The sequence below is a fragment of the Protopterus annectens genome, chromosome 7.part0 (assembly GCF_019279795.1).
Source record: "Protopterus annectens isolate FY-2018-M chromosome 7.part0, PAN1.0, whole genome shotgun sequence".
NCBI classification, from domain to species: Eukaryota; Metazoa; Chordata; order Ceratodontiformes; family Protopteridae; genus Protopterus; species Protopterus annectens.
This window is the reverse complement of record NC_056739.1, coordinates 1,059,982,814-1,060,006,798: the sequence shown is the minus strand read 5'-3', so window position 1 is coordinate 1,060,006,798 and position 23,985 is coordinate 1,059,982,814. Positions and strand designations below refer to the sequence as shown.

The 23,985-nt window shown below is 40.9% G+C and overlaps 1 protein-coding gene across 2 annotated transcripts in view; it reads left to right on the top strand.

Moving 5' to 3' along the window:
* Positions 1-23,985, top strand: part of IL17RB (interleukin 17 receptor B) — a 287,120-nt gene that overhangs the window by 31,179 nt on the left and 231,956 nt on the right. For both annotated transcript variants that reach the window (XM_044077616.1, XM_044077615.1), the window contains exon 2: positions 22,350-22,374. In XM_044077616.1, the coding sequence (XP_043933551.1) occupies positions 22,350-22,374 (25 nt within the window). The remainder of the gene's footprint in view (positions 1-22,349; positions 22,375-23,985) is intronic.

The following is a 23,985-nucleotide window of genomic DNA, read 5'->3' as shown; positions in this document are numbered from 1 at the left end:
TCAATAAGGTTGTCAGTAGTACACACGCTGCACCCATCACGCACAATTCAAAGCAGACATATTAACCCATATTTGGTGAGGCACTTGCATATAATCTTCCTAAACCACAAAGACCTCCTAGACAAAGTTCACATAAATACCCTCAGCAGCCCCAAATGTGCTCTTCCAAAACAACACCCACATCAACACGCAGGGCTACATCTCATGGAGCCTCTACCTCTAAGCCCATAAGGCAAGTCACCACACAATTCAGCATTCTAGTCATGGGAGACTCCATTTTGCGACACACTGATGTCCTTCTCACCAGGCTGAGTAAGAGAAAGTTACGGTCAGTTGCTTATCAGGGGCTAGGATCCACCACATTACACATGCACTCAGGTCTTTGAACCACAATTACCAATATGACTCAGTCATAGTCCATTTGGGAGTAAATGAACTGAGATGTACCTCCCTACACTATATGAAGAGAGACATCATGGAGAGGCAAACTACTTCACAGGCAGGTAAGGTGGAGATGTATTTAAACTTATTAGAAACACTAACCATCCAACCCAATATGATTTTCATGGATGACTTTAATTACCTCACTATTAAATGGGAATCCATTGACACCAAATGTACATGCACAGAGATTCCTGGATTTTGTAAATACAAACTCCCTGGACCTGATAGTCAATACACCAACCAGTGGTGCAATCATACTGGATCTGGTCCTCACTAATATGGGAGACTGCTGCACACCCCATACTGTAATGCCTTCCCTGGTTAGGTCAGACCACAGAATGGTCTCCTTTAAAGTAAAAATAAAACCTGGACCCCCAGCTAAACCTGGAATATTCAGGAACTATTCTAAGGCTAACCTCCTGCTATTACATGAGAACCTGGCAAAAATTCAAGCCCCTATAAACTCTAAGAACACTTCTGCCTATGCAGAACTGTTCACAGACACTGCCCCTTCTATGGAACAATCTTCCCATCCATGTGAAGCTGAATCTGTTTATTACTCAGTTTAACGGCAACCTACACCAGTGGATGGGGAACAGGAAATTTACACTGGGCCTGGCACTATGTCCCTTATGTTCAAAAGTTGCTTATAAATGCCTGGCTCTTAGTGCCTTTTCGAAAACAGAACATTATTATTATTTTGGGAAAGCTTGGCTAGGCTTAGAAAGGCCCTAGTAACAATCATTGAGTCTATAAATATATGTGTCAACTTCTTTATGACTGTTGTTTGTATAAAGTCTACCGCAGAATTATTTTGTTTGCTTTGCAGCACTCTTTACAGACACTTTCAATACTAATTACTGCTCTGCTGTTAGCTGCTTTTAGCAGTACTTGGACATACATTGGTTATTCCTTTACTTATAATTTACAGATTCTATGCTCAATTGCAAATTATTTTATTTATTGTGTCTGTAATGTACATTTTGGAATGGTGGCAACGCACGATGCATCGGAGACCATCCAGGTGCAATTAACCATAGGCAAGACTGCTCTGCAAATTGTAGCATGTTACAGGCCACCCTCACAAACTCAGGAACCTCACATGGCCTTCCTGAAAACACTAGAGGGGATAAATGTATCACCAAACACCATCATACTAGGTGACTTCAATTACCCTAATATAGACTGGGAACACTACTCAAGCCCAAACACCCTAGCCCAAAAGTTCCTGGAATTCATAAACTCAAATGCCATGGAACAACTAGTCACCATCCCCACAAGAGGAGAAAACATACTTGATCTCATCATCACGAACATGGGAGCACAATGTTCAACACCGAAGTATACCCCTCACTGGTGAGATCAGATCACAAACTAGTCTCGCTGGAGGTCCTCATCCCCCCCCCACCCGAAATAACAAAGACCACAGTAAAGAACTTCTGAAAGCCGACTTCACACTTCTAAAGACTAGTGTGGTCTCCTTTAAGGCCCCGAGCCGACGGAAAACAGTACTCAAGCCGCTGAATCACTTACAAATGCCTTCTACCAGCACCTGCAGGACTGCATGGATAAGGCAATCCCAAGCAAAACAAAGACTCTTTGTACCAAAGGCAAGCGTCCACTCTGGTGGACCCCAGCCATAAACAAACTCTACAACAAAAGGAGGAAGCTACTACAAGATAGAGCAAAATCCTTAAAAGGTAAGACACCCTTGATCACTATAAGTAAAAACTAAGAGCTCTCATAAAATCATCCAAAGCAAATTTTGAGAGAAAAATAGCTAAAGACTCAAAAGACAATCATAAGGCCTTCTTTAGCTATGTTAGAAACCTGGGAGGAAACTCCCAGATATGCTCAGAACTAGTTCAAAATGATGTGAAGATTACTGATCCTACAGACATTGCCAACATACTGGCTGACAGGTTCAGTGCAAACTTCTCCCCTCCCCAAAGGAGAGATATCTATACCAAGCGATTGCAGCCCCCAAACATCTCCAACGCCCAAGTGAGAACTGCTCTCTCCAAAGCAAAAACACAGCATCCATGGGACCTGATGGTGTCCCCGGCTGTGTGCTCCACGAACTCAACGAGGAATTAAACCCACAGGTAGGACAGCTGTTTAATCATAGTCTTACCTCTGGATATGTAGCCAGGAGTGGCGCACTGCAACTGTGGTCCCACTTCACAAAGGCGGTGCCTCCACCGACCCTGGAAATTACCGCCCATTAGCTTGACAAGCCTTATCTGCAAAGCCATGGAGAGGATCATAATGGACCTCATAAATAAAGACATAGGGAATTTGCAGACTTTGGATCCATCCCAGTTTGGCTTTGTCAAAGGCAGATCATGCCTTCTAAACTTGGTTGACTTTTGAAACAGTCACCAAAGCCATTGATGAGGGAAAGGCAGTCCATACAGCCTACCTCGATCTGGCGAAGGCCTTTGATACAATACCCCACTCGGGTATCATTGAAAAACTCATCAGCTTAAATGTTAACCCATACATCACAAGATGGGTTGCAAACTGGCTGAGTGACAGAACCCACAGGGTCAGAGTTGCTGGCGCCATGTCAGACTCAAAGCCTGTCACAAGTGGTGTACCACAGGGCTCAGTCCTGGGCCCACTCTTGTTTGGCATCTACTTTTCCAAGTACAAGCAAACACAGGAGGGTTATGGCTGACAAAGTTTGCAGATGACTGCAAACTGGGCCATAGTAGAAAACACATCTGACACAGATATCCTTCAGAAGGGTCTCACAGAAACGGATAACTGGTGCCAGAGCCATGGCCTAAAGTTAAATGCCAAAAAATGCATAGTCATACCCTTCGGGAAAAACAAGGTTACCCCTAGATACCAAATAGGTGGCAATCCACTGAGTACAGAAGAAGTTATCAGGGACCTGGGGACCCAGGTTGATAGTAGTCTGTCATTCGACACCCATGTAGCTAAAGTAGTTAGGAAGACCTTCTACATTGCCCACCTTATCATGAAGGGATTCTCATCTAGATCAAGGGAGGTCATAGTCTCCTATACTCATCACTCATCAGACCAATGATTGAGTACAATGCCCCATTCGGAATGTATCTGACCCGACACTTGCAGCAGCTGGTGAGGCCACAAAAGTTCCTCACCAAAAGGATAAAGGGTCTCAAACATCTGTCCTATGCTGCCCGACTGAAAGAACTCCAGCTCTATTCAGTCGCTATCTGCTTGCTCAGAGGTGACCTTTGCCTAACATACAAGGCCATGACAAACCCAGATTTGATGAATATGCTTCACCTCAAAAATCTAGATCCGTCAGAGCCACAAGGGCGGAGACTTAAACCTCGACACGGCTATTAATAGGACGTGCCGGAGGGATAGATTCATCACCCAAAGACTCCCTATGCTGTGGAATAAAATCCCGGTATATGTGAGGCAGAGCACCTCGCTGGCCTTGTTCAAGAGAAATCTTGACCAATGGATGGGAGATCGCAGATATACCCCAGGGATTACCTCAGTGTCACTGCTCAACAGAGGCACAGCAAAATAATGGGTATAGTTCCCCATACTAAAGGGGTGGCGTAAGCCACAAAACTATGGGCTAGGCTTGTAAATGCCCTCGGGCAGATAGCCTAGTATGAACCTATGAACCTATGAACCTATTGGCCCAAATATATCAATCAACTTGAGAGACAACTCAGAGATTCATAACTAAACAGATCAATGACCTCAAAAGTCTTAGTTACCAGTACAGACTGGCAGCCCTTTTTCTGTACTCAGGTTTTTATAGACTCCTCCATGGAGATCTATCTCTTGCCTTTCAATCATCGTAAAGATCCAGCACTGTTTTCCCACATTCCTTCCCTCAACAAAGGGTACCTCAAAAACTATGATAAAGGAATTAAACCTTCATCAGGAGATAATTAAGACATACTGGCATGGTAGATTCATATCCCAATGTATCCGTCACCTTGAACAAAATTCCACTACATGTCAAGCATAGTAGCACTCATGCTGCTTTCAAGGTTAACCTAGATAATTGGATAGGCAGCCTCAGATTCTTCCATGATCTATCTTATCTTATCGCCCTTGAGACTGGAAGGAACTCTAGAATATGTGTTTTTGCTAGGCTGGTAAGGTATGCAGACTGACTGCCTAGTGCTTACCTCAGAACTTATAAAGAGTATCAGACTGATTTATGCATCTGACATAAATAACATCAGGATTTGCCAGACACGTTCTTACAACTGGGTCATTGAGATTGTACTGCCATAATACTTAGATTCCCTAATTTGGAACAGTCATCTCACAGCTAGTACAAAATTTTGCAGCAGGCAAGAATTGGGACATGCAGACCAAGCTTATGTTTACATTGCACTTGCAGTTTTGCATTGATGATCATTTTGATGAAAGATGGCCTACAAAATTAGTGGCCAATTTGCCTTCATGATCTGACTCACCTTGATTTCCCATCTTGACACTGCCATTCACCCTCCAGACAAATACTAGAAATTTGAAAGGTTAGGTTGCAGTCTTCTATTGCATGTCTGTTTCTTCTCTTTTGGTGATGAGGGGAGTGCTGTTCAGTCTACACATTCAAAACCCAGCTAAACGCCCATTTATGCATATCAAAACTCATTACAGCCGGGTGCGCCTCCAGGCATTGATGCAGTTAACTCCTACTGACTCCTATAGGTGCTAAATATTGCTTGTCCGTATTTGTTTTAATAATTCCAAAAACCATGCTACATACAAGGTATCAGAAGATTTTCTCTTAAACCATACATGATGGCAAACACAATTGTATTGATATCTGACCGCTGTCTAATGCAGCTAAAGAGATATTGAATATTATTTGTATACTGTTTGTTTTATCTGAATATTGAGATATTTAAAATAGACAGAACTGTATAGCCTCTTGAAAGCTCACAGCTGTATGAAGAAACTCCTGCTGGCAGTATGTGACCCACTTGAATAGTTAATTGAGATATCATAAGCTGTTTATACAACATTACAAAATTAATAGTCACCACCTTTACTTTGGTTTATAAAATCCAGTATAAAGCATCAAACTGAATGAATGCCACCAATATAAACATGACTTTATCCTGAACAGTTTGTCATGTATAGTTTTCTAGTAACACTTACGGTTCCAGATATATGAATATTTGTTTGAACTGTAAGGTGATAACTTCATTTTTTTAAAAGCTCAAGCCACACCTGCTGGGAGTTAAAGGTACACAGGTACACACTCAAAAGAGATGTACTGGAGGGAATGAGTTAATAGCTACTGTTTGTGATATTATTTTTTGGAAACGGTTACTAAGTGACTCAGTATACTACAAATTTTCCTTTGAGAGTCCCAGCATAACTTAGTGAATCAGAAATGCCCTGCTTCTGTAATGAATATAATCATTTCTTTTTATCTATCGTTCTATTTATTTATTTTTGCAGGTCTTGCAGGAGTAAGTGAGATGATTTTGTCAGTTTATCTTATCAATATGTAACAAGTAAGCTATTCTGAATGAAGATAAAAGGGATGTTGGTTCACTTCTTAGGAGATCTTATCACGCTCTCTTTCACTACATTCTTTAATGTTGACCTTGCTAAGACTCAAGATATTTTTAGCAAATGGCAAAGCATACATTTTATTTTCTAACCAAATAAAAAAATCTGCATTTCAACAAAGAAATTAAGCAGAGACTAACCCTCCCTCTTACTAGTGTGCCACCTTTCCCACTACCACCCTCTTAGTAGTGTGCCACCTTTCCCAGTACCACTCACTTACTGGTGTGCCACCTTTCCCACTACCACCCTCTTAGTAGTGTGCCACCTTTCCCACTACCACCTAAGCAGAGATTGTCCCTCTTTTTACTTGTCACACACTATGGCAGATCACTTGCTTATGTTTTCCCAGTATAATGTAATACTTGTGGTTCCAAGGTGACCAAGATAAGTATAGCTTTCAGTTGTTGAGAAAGATGCTAATCAGTGATTCAGTGGATTTATTTTTGCTCTCCACCCTTCTGACCCAATATGAAGAACATCATCCTGTCACAGACCCAGTTAATCTAGATTTCCTCAACAGATTATGTAGTCTGACTATCTGTACAGACCCCACAGTACAAATGACTGACACCAACCTGTTTCTATTAGAAGACATTACCTAGAACAGATCCTGTAGACTTCTGTTCATCTATCCAAAGCTGTCAAGTAACAGCCAACTGCTATAATGATACCATGAGCAGCTTATGCCATCTACAGAGCTAAAGTCCACTTGAAAGAAGACTGCACCCTGCTTTCCTGTCTCAGTGTCTTGAAAATGGAAGAAGCCCAGTAGTACCTGTGCACTATCGTGGAAGAAGCCCAGTAGTCCCTGTGCACTATCGTGGAAGAAGCCCAGTAGTACCTGTGCACTATCGTGGAAGAAGCCCAGTAGTACCTGTGCACTATCGTGGAAGAAGCCCAGTAGTACCTGTGCACTATCGTGGAAGAAGCCCAGTAGTACCTGTGCACTATCGTGGAAGAAGCCCAGTAGTACCTGTGCACTATCGTGGAAGAAGCCCAGTAGTACCTGTGCACTATCGTGGAAGAAGCCCAGTAGTACCTGTGCACTATCGTGGAAGAAGCCCAGTAGTACCTGTGAACTATCGTGGAAGACAGAGCTATAGTCACAGGGTTTGACAAGTATGGGCGATGTACTGCAACACTGTTCCCCTACAATTTATGTCTGAAGACTGATAATATATATGGTAGCGTACCAGTTTGTTTACGTTGTGAGGATGAAGGTGACATGCAAGGAAAGCTATTTTTTATGTCTGAGAAGCAAAGCATTTTGCATGTCTGCAGTGTAGGGAAATGAATTTGCTTATGGCTCAGAAAAGTGGTGAGAACTCTCCACTTGTTTGTTATACCACATTGTCAATGTGTTGTTTATCTTTATTTGGACACTGCTTTCTCAAAAAAAAATCCTTCAGTGTTAATGTAACTGTTCTCATTGTCATTGTGTTTATGTGAAGCTTTTTGCTGTAGGAGTTCCTGAATACAGAGTATCCATAAGTAATTTTCATACATGGTGAAAATATCTGCAGTAATGGCATGGTCTGACTGCTGAGGAACAAAATGTAAAGTTTACTTTACTTAAATACCATCTTCATTCCTTTGCTATAGAAGATACTCATGTTTTGCTGTTATGGATCAATTTGCCTTAATTCAGTTCTTAGGTGTCAACGCATGTCTCTCATATATATTCTGATTTGGTACCTTGAATCACAAGGACGATGCATATTCCAATACCCTTCCAAAAGTATTAGCTATCACCTGCTCATGCTGTGTTCTTGGTTATTATGAATTAATCCACTTTTTTGTATGAAAAATATTTTTGTATAATTGAGACTGGAAATGTATTTCAAAAAAACTGTTGTGCAAAACTGTTTTAAGCAGGGACTTTTAGATTAACGTAATACCCAGGATGTCAAAACGATGATGCCCCACTTTCATTGCTCTGATAGGCATTATGTTTAAGCAGCAATCAGACAGTCATCAATATAAATTCAAGAGTCAATATTTACATGGACAGGCATGTAATGCCATGTGGTAACAAGACCCAGGACCGATAATGGCCTCTTGCTGGGGAGACTAGGAAAATGGTAGAAGAAACAGCCAAGCTATGCAGAGTAGGTTGGAGGAAAGGCTGCTTGTTGAACTGCTGCATGCTTTGAACAAATTTTATTCCATTTAGACACAAATAATCCCTTTATTTGTGGCATAATTACTAGGAATTCCAGTTGGTATATCAGTTGTATAGGAGAAACAGAACATGGAATGTATATATTGTGGGTTTAATGATAGATGTTAATGCCCTAAGACAACAAAAATTACTGAAAGGTTATTTTTATTTTATATATTTTAATGCTATGATCACAGAAAAGACACAAACTTCTCTTAGATTTTATATATTTTTTTTGTTTTATTCTTTATTGACCAGGTTAGTCCCACTAGGTTAGTAGCCTGTTTTCAAGTAAGACCTGTGGTGGCATTTATCTTACTATATGCTCCCTTAGACTGGCTTCTGTTGGAAATTCTGATAATCTTCTTGGCACACTGTTATCTTACTAACAGTTAAAAAAAAAAAATAGCCAAATAAAAATGCATTTTTCTCCTCTGTATAATGGTGATTGGGTTCAAAAGAAGTGAGTTATCAGAAGGCTGTTTTGTGGGGTATGGAATGTTTTCATAATGGAAATATTTGTTCTGTTCTGCTATTGTATTACCTCCAGACATATTAACCCATATTTGGTGAGGCACTTACATATAATCTTCCTAAACCACAAAGACCTCCTAGACAAAGTTCACATAAATACCCTCAGCAGCCCCAAATGTGCTCTTCCAAAACAACACCCACATCAACACGCAGGGCTACATCTCATGGAGCCTCTACCTCTAAGCCCATAAGGCAAGTCACCACACAATTCAGCATTCTAGTCATGGGAGACTCCATTGTGCGACACACTGATGTCCTTCTCACCAGGCTGAGTAAGAGAAAGTTACGGTCAGTTGCTTATCAGGGGCTAGGATCCACCACATTACACATGCACTCAGGTCTTTGAACCACAATTACCAATATGACTCAGTCATAGTCCATGTGGGAGTAAATGAACTGAGATGTACCTCCCTACACTATATGAAGAGAGACATCACTGAGATCTCGGAATATGTGTCTCAGGCTAGTGATCTCGGAATATGTGTCTCAGGCTAGTATGAGCCTAGCACTGAGCAGCATTTTACTTTCTCCAAGGATGATGCCACAATATGAACAAAAGATGACTGACTTATTAATTCGCTTAGTTTCTGGTGTCATTCCAAGGAGGTGCAATATTTTTCAGCATGGAAGGAGATGGTCAACAGACCACTCTGCTTTGCCAGGGATGGTCTGTACCTCTCCCCTCTAGGCTTTCAAATATTAGCTAAAACCTTGTCTTCCCCCATAGTGGCTTTTTTAGGCAATGCCAAACTGAAAGTGCTTCCGACACAGCAAATCAAAACCAAGAAAATCTAAAGGTATTACTGCTCAATGCTAGGAGTTTAAACAAAAAACTCCACTCCCTAGAGAATGCTGGTGTCTGTGCGGTCACTGAGACATGATTTAAAGCCACAGAGAGCACACCTACCTTTCACACATTTAGGCAAACTACTTCACAGGCAGGTAAGGTGGAGATGTCTCTATTTACATAAAAAATGAATATACTTCAAGGCTGGTCAAACAGGACAATGCTCTTGAGCTGCTCCATGTTCATATCACCATAGGTAAAATCCAATACCATGTCCATGCAAGCTATAGGTTCCCTTCTGTGACACAGGAAGCCCATACCAAGTATTTAAACTTATTAGAAACACTAACCATCCAACCCAATATGATTTTCATGGATGACTTTAATTACCTCACTATTAAATGGGAATCCTTTATGACACCAAATGTACATGCACAGAGATTCCTGGATTTTGTAAACACAAACTCCCTGGACCTGATAGTCAATACACCAACCAGTGGTGCAATCATACTGGATCTGGTCCTCACTAATATGGGAGACTACTGCACACCCCATACTGTAATGCCTTCCCTGGTTAGGTCAGACCACAGAATGGTCTCCTTTAAAGTAAAAATAAAACCTGGACCCCCAGCTAAACCTGGAATATTCAGGAACTATTTTAAGGCTAACCTCCTGCTATTACGTGAGAACCTGGCAAAAGTTCAATCCCCTATAAACCCTAAGAACACTTCTGCCTATGCGGAACTGTTCACAGACACTGCCCCTTCTATGGAACAGGCTTCCCATCCATGTGAAGCTGAATCTGTTTATTACTCAGTTTAACAGCAACCTACACCAGTGGATGGGGAACAGGAAATTTACACTGGGCCTGGCACTATGTCCCTTATGTTCAAAAGTTGCTTATAAATGCCTGGCTCTTGGTGCCTTTTCGAAAACAGAACATTATTATTATTTTGGGAAAGCTTGGCTAGGCTTAGAAAGGCCCTAGTAACAATCATTGAGTCTATAAATATATGTATCAACTTCTTTATGACTGTTTGTATAAAGTCTACCGCAGAATTATTTTGTTTGCTTTGCAGCACTCTTTACAGACACTTTCATTACTAATTACTGCTCTGCTGTTAGCTGCTTTTAGCAGTACTTGGACATACATTGGTTATTCCTTTACTTATAATTTACAGATTCTATGCTTAGTTGTTGCAAATTATTTTATTTATTGTGTCTGTAATGTACATTTTGGAATGTATTGGCCCAAATATATCAATCAACTTGAGAGACAACTCAGAGATTCATAACTAAACAGATCAATGACCTCAAAAGTCTTAGTTACCAGTACAGGCTGGCAGCCCTTTTTCTGTACTCAGGTTTTTATAGACTCCTCCATGGAGATCTATCTCTTGCCTTTCAATCATCGAAAGATCCAGCACTGTTTTCCCACATTCCTTCCCTCAACAAAGGGTACCTCAAAAACTAAGATAAAGGAATTAAACCTTCATCAGGAGATAATTAAGATATACTGGCATGGTAGATTCATATCCCAATGTATCCGTCACCTTGAACAAAATTCCACTACATGTCAAGCATAGTAGCACTCATGCTGCTTTCAAGGTTAACCTAGATAATTGGATAGGCAGCCTCAGATTCTTCCATGATCTATCTTATCTTATCGCCCTTGAGACTGGAAGGAACTCTAGAATATGTGTTTTTGCTAGGCTGGTAAGGTATGCAGACTGACTGCCTAGTGCTTACCTCAGAACTTATAAAGAGTATCAGACTGATTTATGCATCTGACATAAATAACATCAGGATTTGCCAGACACGTTCTTACAAATGGGTCATTGAGATTGTACTGCCATAATACTTAGATTCCCTAATTTCGAACAGTCATCTCACAGCTAGTACAAAATTTTGCAGCAGGCAAGAATTGGGACATGCAGACAGTACAGTTTTGTACCTACCATAAATGTAGATGTCCGATAGGTATGCATCTGCAGTCATAACATATGGGTTGTCCTGCCTCAGGCAGCCCTTCGGTCGGCCGGATTCCAAAGTCTGGGTCTGGCCTCGGCTGTTGTCGCACTTTCCCCGACGTCATAGCTACTGGGGTATAAAGGCATCAGCCGACGCCATTTTCCTCAGTGTTTCTTGCCCCAGATGCCAGGTGCCCTCTAGGAAGGCTAAATTTGGATAAATATTGAATGTTCCAAACAGTAGCAAAAAATATATATATGTATACATGGTTCCCATTCAGAAGCCTGAAACATCATAAGCCTGAAAATCAAAATCCTGAAACCAAAAGCCTGAAAATTCAGAATCCTGAAAACTCAAAATCCTGAAAGCCCAAAATCCTGAAAGACCAAAATCCTGAAACTCAAAATCCTGAAAACACAAAATAGACATACTGATGTCATTGTGGCTTTGCTATTGTTAGCCCTGTGGTGTTAGGTCATGCGTTGGGGTCAGGTAAGTGTGCGGTTGGTTTTATTTTAGGGTTGGGGCGGTTTAAGTGAGTTAGGGTTAGGGCGCAGGTTAGGCATGTATGCAATAGTGACAAATATTGGGGTTAGGGGCGGTTTAAGTGAGTTAGAGTTAGGGCGTGGGTCAGGTGAGTGTGTGATAGTGACGGACCTTAGGGTTAGGGTTAGGGTCAGGGTCAGTTGGTAGATATTAGTGTCTTTATAGTGACATATTAGCATTATTTGTGTTTTCAGGATTTTGAGTTTCAGGATTTTGGTCTTTCAGGATTTTGGGCTTTCAGGATTTTGAGTTTTCAGGATTCTGAATTTTCAGGCTTTTGGTTTCAGGATTTTGATTTTCAGGCTTATGATGTTTCAGGCTTCTGAATGGGAACCGTATACATATATACAAACAAACAAACAAATACACCATAACAGATTCCCCCAGCTAGCTGAAAGAGGGGTAAGCACCCTAGGAATACCACAGAGGGGAAGGAGGGTGGGTAATGCTGACTGCAGATGCATACCTATCGGACATCTACATTTATGGTAGGTACAAAACTGTACTATGTCCTTCAAGGATGCATCTGCAGTCATAACATATGGGTAGAATACCATAGCCAAACTGGGGGAGGAGGTACTAAGATAAGGATGGTATTTTTAAGATCCCCTGTAAAACTGCAGTTGCAAAGCCTGCTCGGGATCTGGAGTATAAAGGTAGATTATAATGCTTGGCAAATGTATGCACGGAGCTCCAAGCAGCAGCTTCTAAAATGTCCTTGGTAGCCACTCCTCGTAGGAAAGCTGTAGGGGTGGCTGTGGCCCTTGTGGAATGAGGCCTGATATGTTCAGGAGCTGTCTTTCCATGAAAAGAGTAGCAAAAGCGAATGCAATTTCCTATCCATTTTGAAATTGTCTGCTTGGAAATTGCTTTTCCTTGCACCCCAGTTGCATAGGCTACAAAAAGTTGGTCAGTTTTTCTGCTAGTTTTAGTTCTGTCCAGATAGTAGCGTAGTTGTCTGTGTATATCCAAGGTGTGCAAGAGTTTCTCTCCTTTGTTCTGTGGGTTAGGGAAGAACGTAGGCAAATGAATTGCTTGGTTCAAGGATACCCTGGATACCACCTTTGGCATGAAAGTTGGATTGGTTCTCAGAGACACTCTATCCTGGTGAAAAATAATGAAAGGCTGCACTGCCATTAATGCCTGTAGCTCGGATAATCTTCTTGCTGAAGTGATTGCCAGAAGGAAAGCAGTTTTCCAAGATAAAAACTGTAAGTCTGCTGATGCTGCTGGTTCAAAAGGAGGTAGTGTCAATTTTTCCAGCACAAAATTGAGATCCCATGCAGGTAGAGGGGGTTTCCTTGGAGGTTTAACATTTTTGATCCCTCTCAGAAATTGTCTGAGTAGAGGGTGAGAGAAGAGTGGCGGATCCATGTTGTATTCTGCTGAAATTGCTGAAGCATGAATCTTAATGGAAGAGTAAGACAGGCCATTGTGGAGCAATTCTGCTAAGTATTCTAGGATGTGTGCTAGGTTTGCCACTGTAACATCTGTGCCCTTTGATGTGCTCCAAATGAGGAATCTCCTCCATTTAGCAGAGTATGCTTTCCTGGTGGAGGGTCTGCGAGACTCCAGGATAATGTCCTTGACCCTCTGAGATAAGAAGGTTTGGTTTGGTCTTAAGCAATTTTCCAGGCTGTTAGTTGCAGAGTTTTCAAGCTTGGATGCAGGGTCTTGAAACTGTTCTGTGTTAGAAGAAGAGGCCATAGGGGTAGAGGCCATGAGTTCGCCTGAGACATGTTTTTCAGTAGCGGATACCAGTGTTGTCTTGGCCAGTCCGGAGCTATTAGTATCATCTTTGGCTGTTCCTCCCTGATCTTCAGAAGAGCCCTGTACATCAATGGGAGAGGTGGGAATGCATACACTATTAGGGCATTCCAGCTAAAAGAGAGAGAGTCCACCCTCCAGGCTTGTGGGTGGTATGTCCTTGAGCAGAATTTCTTCAGTTGGTGGTTGAGAGGGGAGGCGAACAGGTCTATCTCTGGCAATCCCCATTTCTTTGTTATGAGTCTGAAGATGTCTGGATGCAGCATCCATTCGTGAGCATCCGTGGTAGTCCTGCTTAAGCTGTCTGCTAGTGAATTCTCTTTTCCTGGTACAAATATGGCCTGCAGCTGGATATTGAGATTCAGGCCTATGTTCCACAGATCCATTGCCATCCGGCATAGAGGGTAGGAATGCGTGCCTCCCTGTTTGTTTATGTACCACATGACCATGGTGTTGTCTGTCCTTCTCAACAGATGTCCTTGCTGGAGGAATGATTTGAATGCCTCGATTGCATGCTTCACTGCCAGCATCTCCTTTTGGTTTATGTGCAAGTTTAGCTGTCCTTGAGACCATAGGCCTTGGATACATTTGTCCTCCATGTGTGCTCCCCATCCTAGGTCTGAGGCGTCCATGGTGATGGTCTGCCTTGGTTTTGGTTTCGTGAAAGGCAACCCTCTGTTGGACTGGCAGGCCTGAGCCCACCACAGGAATTCCTTTTGAAGGCATGGAATGATTGGTATCATGGTTTCTAGACTGTGTCTGTGTTGAGACCATACATTCCTTAGGTACCATTGTAATTTTCTCATATGCAGCCTGGCATGTGGGATCAAGATTATGCAGGATGCCATGAAACCCAGGGCCTGCAGGACTTTCCTTGCAGTAAGCTGAGTTTGTCTTGTCAAAGTCATGAAATAATCTGGAAGTTGTTTTTGTTTTCTTCTGTGAGAAAAGCCATCTGAGTTATTGTGTCCAGATCTGCACCCAAAAGGTTATCCTTTGGGATGGCACTAGTCTTGACTTTTGGATGTTGACTGTGTATCCCAAGGCCTGTAGCAGGTGTATGACATAGGCCAAATCCTTTATCAATTTTGTCTTGTTGTCCACTTGTATTAGGCAGTCGTCCAGGTATGGGTAGATTTGAATTCCCTGAAGTCTGCAGTGTGCAATTACTGATGCCAGGCATTTCGTGAATACTCTGGGCGCAGTAGATAAGCCAAAGGGCAATACTGAGAATTGATAATGCTCTGATCCTGCATGAAATCTGAGGTGTCTTCTGCAATCTGGTCGGATAGGGACGTGCAGGTATGCCTCCTTGAGATCTAGAATCACCAGCCAAGACTCCTTGCCCAACATGGGAAGAAGTTGCTGTAGGGTCAGCATTTTGAATTTTGGTACAATGAGAAATGTGTTCAGTGCGGACAAGTCGAGAATAGGCCTCCATTGGTTTTCTTTTCTTGGTAGAAGGAATAGTCTGGAGTAAAATCCTTGGCCTTGTTCCATAGATGGTACTCTTTCTATCGCTTTCATCTGAAGTAAATTTTTGATTTGTCTTAAGGCCTCTGGCTTCTGATTTGGTGGTAGGTTTGGCATTCCGCTCTTTTTTGGTAAAGTGTGGAAGAGAAACCTGTATCCTTTGTCTATTGTTTGCAATGTCTATGTGTCCTTTGTAATGCAATGCCAGTTTTTTGAGAATAAAGCCAGCTTTCCGCCCAAGGGAGCTTCCAGTTGTTCCCTGGTAGGCGGAATCAGAGTCAAGTCATCGTGTCTGTCCTGTGCTAGTGGTTGTAGTTGCAGCTGTGGCAGTACTCCTCTGGTTGGTAGGCTGCCACTGACGGCCCCTATAGGCACCTTTGGATTGACCTCTGCCTCGAGGGCGTCTATTTCTGCCTCTCTGTGCTCTGGAGGTGTCTGGAAAGGACCAATTCTTGGAAGGCCAGTTTCTGCTGAACCTCGGAGGTTGGACCTGTAGAAATTCCTTTACTGTTTGTACAGATTTAGCTTTTTCTTCCACCTTCTTTAGGATCTCCTGTGCAGGGGAGCCAAATAAACTTTGTTTCTCCATTGGAGCATCTAGGAGCTTAGCCTTGACATGGTCTGGCAGGGATTGCTCTTTTAGCCAGGCATGCCTACAATTACTGCCCCAGTCATAGCTGATCTAAATGAAGCCTCCAGTGCATCATAGCCACATTTTAAGAAATGATTACTGACCTGCTGAGAGTTGTGTACCAAATCCTGAAGGGATTTATGGTCTAAAGGTTCAGTAGAAGAAAGCTTCTTATTCAGCTGATCTAACAAATATTCTTGGTACTGTATCATATGGAATTGACAGTTTAAAGCCCTGGCAGAAAGAGTAGCAGATGTATAAACCTTTTACCCCATCTCTCTAATGCTCTAGACTCTCTTTCAGAGGGTAGGGGATTTTTGGCAGTGGCAGCTGCAACACCTTTTGGGCCCTGTGAAATAGTTTCTGGGTCTGCAGCATGGGCTTTATACAGGTGGAAGTGTGAATCCGGGACCCTGTAATATCTGTCAGGTTTGGCAGGGGCCGGAGGAAGAGAATCAGGTGCAGAACTAACATCATTATACACATCATCAATTACAGTTAGCACTGGTGGTATGGCCAAGGGCCTATGCTGGGGCAAATGTAAAAAAGTCCTTAGCCTTTTTCTAGAATCTGAAAAATCCTGACCCTGCCATTGAAAGTGTTCCCTCATACAGTGCAAGGTCTCCCCAAAGGAAAATTCTTCAGGAGGGGAGGCAGAAGGGATAGAATCTTCAGCATCTGAATCCTCGAAAGGAGAATAGGCCCCTTCTTGATGGTCTGACAAATCAGATCCATCAGTGGAGTAATCAGAGGAGACAGGTTCAGAGGGTTCAGTCCTAGGCCTTTTGTCTGGTGGTGGTTGGGAGGCCCTGTCTGGGTGAGGTTGGGAGCCCCTAATCAAGGATATCAGGTCCTCAGCAAGACTGAGAATCTGAAAACTTGAGGAAGGCCTCTGAGAAGTAGATTTGGCAGGTAAAGCTTTTGAAAGTTTGGCAGCTTTAGCCCTGGAGAAGGCCTTAATAGACATAGAAGCTGGGGGCCTAGCTGCCCCACTTGCAGGTGTAGATATGTCCAATGGAATGGTGTCGGACAAATCTTGAGCGCTAGCTTTGGTAGGGATTTCTGAAGCCGACTCAGCCGGGGCCTCAGTGGCCTCGGTTGTCGGAGGTAAGGTTTCTGTCGTAGGAAGAACCGAGGGCTCGGTTTCAGCCGAAACCGAGACACTCGCAGTAGGCCTAGCCATGGTTTCAGCCGAAACCATGGGCCGCGAGTGTCGGTCCTTTTCCCTGCGTTTTTTGTCCAAATGCGAAGTCGGAGTCTCCGATGGCATTTTATATGCAAAAGCGGAACCGAAAAATTCTTCTGCAAACTCCGACCGACGTCTAAGAATCCGTCGGTTGAAGGAGGCACAGGCTAAACAAGCTGATACGTCGTGGTCTGGGCCTAAGCAGGGAAGGCAGTAAGAATGGAAATCCTTAAGAGGTATTTGTTTCCCACAAGTTAAACAATTATTTAATTTGTCTGACATCGGCTGAGGCAAGAAAGAGTCCCCAACGGGGTACTTAGCTTTTTTCGAAGTATTCGGTAGCTGAAATCTCTGGATCTGACTGACCGGCACTTGCGAACAGCTTCTGCTTCGGGCATCGCGCGGCAAGAAAGACTGAGGAAAATGGCATCGGCTGATGCCTTTATACCCCAGTAGCTATGACGTCGGGGAAAGTGCGACAACAGCCGAGGCCAGACCCAGACTTTGGAATCCGGCCGACCGAAGGGCTGCCTGAGGCAGGACAACCCATATGTTATGACTGCAGATGCATCCTTGAAGGACATCAAGCTTATGTTTACATTGCACTTGCAGTTTTGCATTGATGATCATTTTGATGAAAGATGGCCTACAAAATTAGTGGCCAATTTGCCTTCATGATCTGACTCACCTTGATTTCCCATCTTGACACTGCCATTCACCCTCCAGACAAATACTAGAAATTTGAAAGGTTAGGTTGCAGTCTTCTATTGCATGTCTGTTTCTTCTCTTTTGGTGATGAGGGGAGTGCTGTTCAGTCTACACATTCAAAACCCAGCTAAACACCCATTTATGCATATCAAAACTCATTACAGCCGGGTGTGCCTCCAGGCATTGATGCAGTTAACTCCTACTGACTCCTATAGGTGCTAAATATTGCTTGTCCGTATTTGTTTTAATAATTCCAAAAACCATGCTACATACAAGGTATCAGAAGATTTTCTCTTAAACCCTACATGATGGCAAACACAATTGTATTGATATCTGACCACTGTCTAATGCAGCTAAAGAGATATTGAATATTATTTGTATACTGTTTATTTTAAATATCTCAATATTCAGATAAAACAGACAGAACTGTATAGCCTCTTGAAAGCTCACAGCTGTATGAAGAAACTCCTGCTGGCAGTATGTGTCCCACTTGAATAGTTAATTGAGATATCATAAGCTGTTTATACAACATTACAAAATTAATAGTCACCACCTTTACTTTGGTTTATAAAATCCAGTATAAAGCATCAAACTGAATGAATGCCACCAATATAAACATGACTTTATCCTGAATAGTTTGTCATGTATAGTTTTCTAGTAACACTTACGGTTCCAGATATATGAATATTTGTTTGAACTGTAAGGTGATAACTTCATTTTTTTAAAAGCTCAAGCCACACCTGCTGGGAGTTAAAGGTACACAGGTACACACTCAAAAGAGATGTACTGGAGGGAATGAGTTAATAGCTACTGTTTATGATATTATTTTTTGGAAACGGTTACTAAGTGACTCAGTATACTACAAATTTTCCTTTGAGAGTCCCAGCATAACTTAGTGAATCAGAAATGCCCTGCTTCTGTAATGAATATAATCATTTCTTTTTATCTATCGTTCTATTTATTTATTTTTGCAGGTCTTGCAGGAGTAAGTGAGATGATTTTGTCAGTTTATCTTATCAATATGTAACAAGTAAGCTATTCTGAATGAAGATAAAAGGGATGTTGGTTCACTTCTTAGCAGATCTCATCACGCTCTCTTTCACTACATTCTTTAATGTTGACCTTGCTAAGACTCAAGATATTTTTAGCAAATGGCAAAGCATACATTTTATTTTTTAACCAAATAAAAAAATCTGCATTTCAACAAAGAAATTAAGCAGAGACTAACCCTCCCTCTTACTAGTGTGCCACCTTTCCCACTACCACCCTCTTAGTAGTGTGCCACCTTTCCCAGTACCACTCACTTACTGGTGTGCCACCTTTCCCACTACCACCCTCTTAGTAGTGTGCCACCTTTCCCACTACCACCTAAGCAGAGATTGTCCCTCTTTTTACTTGTCACACACTATGGCAGATCACTTGCTTTTGTTTTCCCAGTATAATGTAATACTTGTGGTTCCAAGGTGACCAAGATAAGCATAGCTTTCAGTTGTTGAGAAAGATGCTAATCAGTGATTCAGTGGATTTATTTTTGCTATCCACCCTTCTGACCCAATATGAAGAACATCATCCTGTCACAGACCCAGTTAATCTAGATGTCCTCAACAGATTATGTAGTCTGACTATCTGTACAGACCCCACAGTACAAATGACTGACACCAACCTGTTTCTATTAGAAGACATTACCTAGAACAGATCCTGTAGACTTCTGTTCATCTATTCAAAGCTGTCAAGTAACAGCCAACTGCTATAATGATACCATGAGCAGCTTATGCCATCTACAGAGCTAAAGTCCACTTGAAGAAGGCTGCACCCTGCTTTCCTGTCTCAGTGTCTTGAAAATGGAAGAAGCCCAGTAGTACCTGTGCACTATCGTGGAAGAAGCCCAGTAGTACCTGTGCACTATCGTGGAAGAAGCCCAGTAGTACCTGTGCACTATCGTGGAAGAAGCCCAGTAGTACCTGTGCACTATCGTGGAAGAAGCCCAGTAGTACCTGTGCACTATCGTGGAAGACAGAGCTATAGTCACAGGATTTGACAAGTATGGGCGATGTACTGCAACACTGTTCCCCTACAATTTATGTCTGAAGACTGATTTTATATGAGGTAGCGTACCAGTGGGTTTACGTTGTGAGGATGAAGGCGACATGCAAGGAAAGCTATTTTTTATGTCTGAGAAGCAAAGCATTTTGCATGTCTGCAGTGTAGGGAAATGAATTTGCTTATGGCTCAGAAAAGTGGTGAGAACTCTCCACTTGTTTGTTTGTCAATGTGTTGTTTATCTTTATTTGGACACTGCTTTCTCAAAAAAAATCCTTCAGTGTTAATGTAACTGTTCTCATTGTCATTGTGTTTATGTGAAGCTTTTTGCTGTAGGAGTTCCTGAATACACAGAGTATCCATAAGTAATTTTCATACATGGTGAAAATATCTGCAGTAATGGCATGGTCTGACTGCTGAGGAACAAAATGTAAAGTTTACTTTACTTAAATACCATCTTCATTCCTTTGCTATAGAAGATACTCATGTTTTGCTGTTATGGATCAATTTGCCTTAATTCAGTTCTTAGGTGTCAACGCATGTCTCTCATATATATTCTGATTTGGTACCTTGAATCACAAGGACGATGCATATTCCAATACCCTTCCAAAAGTATTAGCTATCACCTGCTCATGCTGTGTTCTTGGTTATTATGAATGAATCCACTTTTTTGTATGAAAAATATTTTTGTATAATTGAGACTGGAAATGTATTTCAAAAAAACTGTTGTGCAAAACTGTTTTAAGCAGGGACTTTTAGATTAACGTAATACCCAGGATGTCAAAACGATGATGCCCCACTTCCATTGCTCTGATAGGCATTATGTTTAAGCAGCAATCAGACAGTCATCAATATAAATTCAAGAGTCAATATTTACATGGACAGGCATGTAATGCCATGTGGTAACAAGACCCAGGACCGATAATGGCCTCTTGCTGGGGAGACTAGGAAAATGGTAGAAGAAACAGCCAAGCTATGCAGAGTAGGTTGGAGGAAATGCTGCTTGTTGAACTGCTGCATGCTTTGAACAAATTTTATTCCATTTAGACACAAATAATCCCTTTATTTGGGGCATAATTACTAGGAATTCCAGTTGGTATATCAGTTGTATAGGAGAAACAGAACATGGAATGTATATATTGTGGGTTTAATGGAAGATGTTAATGCCCTAAGACAACAAAAATTACTGAAAGGTTATTTTTATTTTATATATTTTAATGTTATGATCACAGAAAAGACACAAACTTCTCTTAGATTTTATATTTTTATTTTTGTTTTCTTCTTTATTGACCAGGTTAGTCCCACAAGTTTAGTAGCCTGTTTTCAAGTAAGACCTGTGGTGGCATTTATCTTACTATATGCTCCCTTAGACTGGCTTCTGTTGGAAATTCTGATAATCTTCTTGGCACACTGTTATCTTACTAACAGTTAAAAAAAAAAAATAGCCAAATAAAAATGCATTTTTCTCCTCTGTATAATGGTGATTGGGTTCAAAAGAAGTGAGTTATCAGAAGGCTGTTTTGTGGGGTATGGAATGTTTTCATAATGGAAATATTTGTTCTGTTCTGCTATTGTATTACCTCCTATGTCTATTAAGTTCTTTGCTCAATAATTCTAGAAAAGCTAGAAATAATAGAGTGAAACAGGCCCCAAATCATGGACAGCTTTTAAATATTACTCCAGTTCACTTACCAAGTAAATAGAAGAGCATGTTCTACATCAACATACATTTTCTGAACAGTGTGAAACATAATGTAGTAATATCTGGTATAACTGACTGTAATCTTCAAAGCATCACCAGAAAATCAAAAAACAATTTATGAAAGACCTGGCCTGGCAAAAATATTAGACAAAATTAGGGACATGCTGCAAAGTCATAGACATTTGGGAGGTATGACAACTCCTGTATGGTGAGCAGTACTTTACTTCTGGAACTTGCCCTGCCTTGCCATAACTGCATGTGTACATAGTACAAAACCAATACATTGTTTATTTTTAATGTAGGAGGACCCATAGGAAAAGCTGTCACTTGATAAAATGATATGCGTCAATGTTGTCATTGTTTCATATAATAGGAATATGTCAGTATCATTCCAGAAATGGAAAGGGACATTGCTTCCCGATGTGCATGACATGGTATAATTTCTTGGCAAGAGAAGAGTGCTTATCTTCAAAATAGAAATTGAATGGTGGCTAAGGAAATAAGAGGGCAAATGGAGACAGTGTACTAATGAAAATGTTGACAGCTTGATGACTTCATGAGAGGAATTTTAACTAAAGTCAGATGATAAAGAAGGGATATCGGGTAGAAAAAAAATGACTGCATTTGCATGCTGATATCAATAATATTGTGACCTTTCACCAGGTGTGTTGCATTAAATTTATAAAATATAAGTTAACATTTTGTTGTGAGGGAGTTATTTTTAAGTAAGTACCTTGGAGAGTAGCAGCAAGGTAGACTGAAATGATAAATGTCTTATTAAATTTACTGCAGATATGACTAAGAAAAACGTAGTTGTCTAAAATGTGTTTTTTTTTTTCCTTTTTGCAGTTAATGAAGTGTGCTTCTCATCCTGGTAAGTACAAACTGTCACTGAATGGCCAGTATGAATTTTATCAGCTAATTTCAGTATTCTGAGTTATACACAGCAGATTCTCTTGTCTTAATTATCGTACATTTGTGCAGAATAGATATTTAACAGTATTATCTGTAAAAGAAACTGAAGGTTTGTGTTTGGGTGCATTTTTTCCTGCTACATTACATTCTGCTTCACCCTTTTGTCAACATCTCCTTTAGAAGGATGCTGTTAAGGTTGTATGGCTTTGTTTCTTGAAGTTACTATAGAATTTTGATTTCACATACATTACAAAACTGAATGCTTTTTTCAGAAGAACTTTGGCTGTAATGCCACTATAACGTATGCTGATGCTTACTTTAGAAGGTAAAGGCTACCATTTAATAATTTAGTGTAAAAGTTTTCATCTTATCAGTGAATAAGACTTGTAGCCACAAAGTGCAAAGTAGATGGTTAAGTGACTTGTACAAAATAATCTGTACACCACATCTTAACACTGTATATTTTGCTAATTGTTATCTTATGAATCTGGAAAGAACACTGGTTGTGTCATAATGCTAAGGTGTTTAACTGATCAGACTGTGAAAGAAATTCTGAGAAAAAATATAGACTAGATGATGGCAGCTCCCTCAACAGATTCCTTGAACTGGAAGTATGAAACCGCTTTTAAATTCCTTGTGCAAGAAGATGCAAAGTCTGCAGCAGAATTCAGAATGGTGAGAGCAAATCTAGGCAATGCTCAAGACAGGTATCTGCTGTTCAAATAACTCAAAATAGACTGAGAAACAGCTGTAAAGGAAGAAGGGAAGAGCAGGTGAACAAAGTGCCTAATACAGAGAAATCATAAGGCTCCAAGTTATCAGAAGGCTGTTTAACATATATTGAGTAACTGTAAAGGTATCCAAGGTAATTTAATCAGAGAAAATGTGTGGTTTGAGCTAATTAACAGCACGGTAAGACCAGTAACTTAGAGATTAACACAGGAAGGGCAAAGGTTCTACAGGCTCACATGTCTCTTAAAAATGAAATATTCAGAGTCTATTAAACAACTGCATAAATAAAAGTATTAGTAAGCAATCATGAAAATATTTGGTTGAGCACTGTTTGTTTATAATACAATATGAGGTAGATTTGTGCACAGTGAAATGAGTATCGATAGGCATACCTAATACAATACATATATTGTGTATATTATGTAATGTAAATGTTTTGTATACTACAATATTGTGTACATGTATGCGTTTTGTCTACATATATACATATGCTTGTGTGTGTGTGTGTATATATGTATCTATATATATATATATATATATATATATATATATATATATGTGTGTGTGTGTCTGTGTACATACATGTATTTATATATGTACGGGGAAAGGTATATCTGTCAGAGGATACCACTGCTCTGGAACAGACTTCCCATTCACATAAAACAAAGCTCATTCATGTCCATATTCAAATGTAACATATCTAAGGATGAGAAACAGAAAATGTACCCCCGGACTTCCCCCTGTACCACTAGTGGACAGAGGCAGCTCCTAAATGCTTTATCTCCTGCATGTGTTCTCTCAAATTAGTTATGATATGATCACAGTTATTCTCATTAGG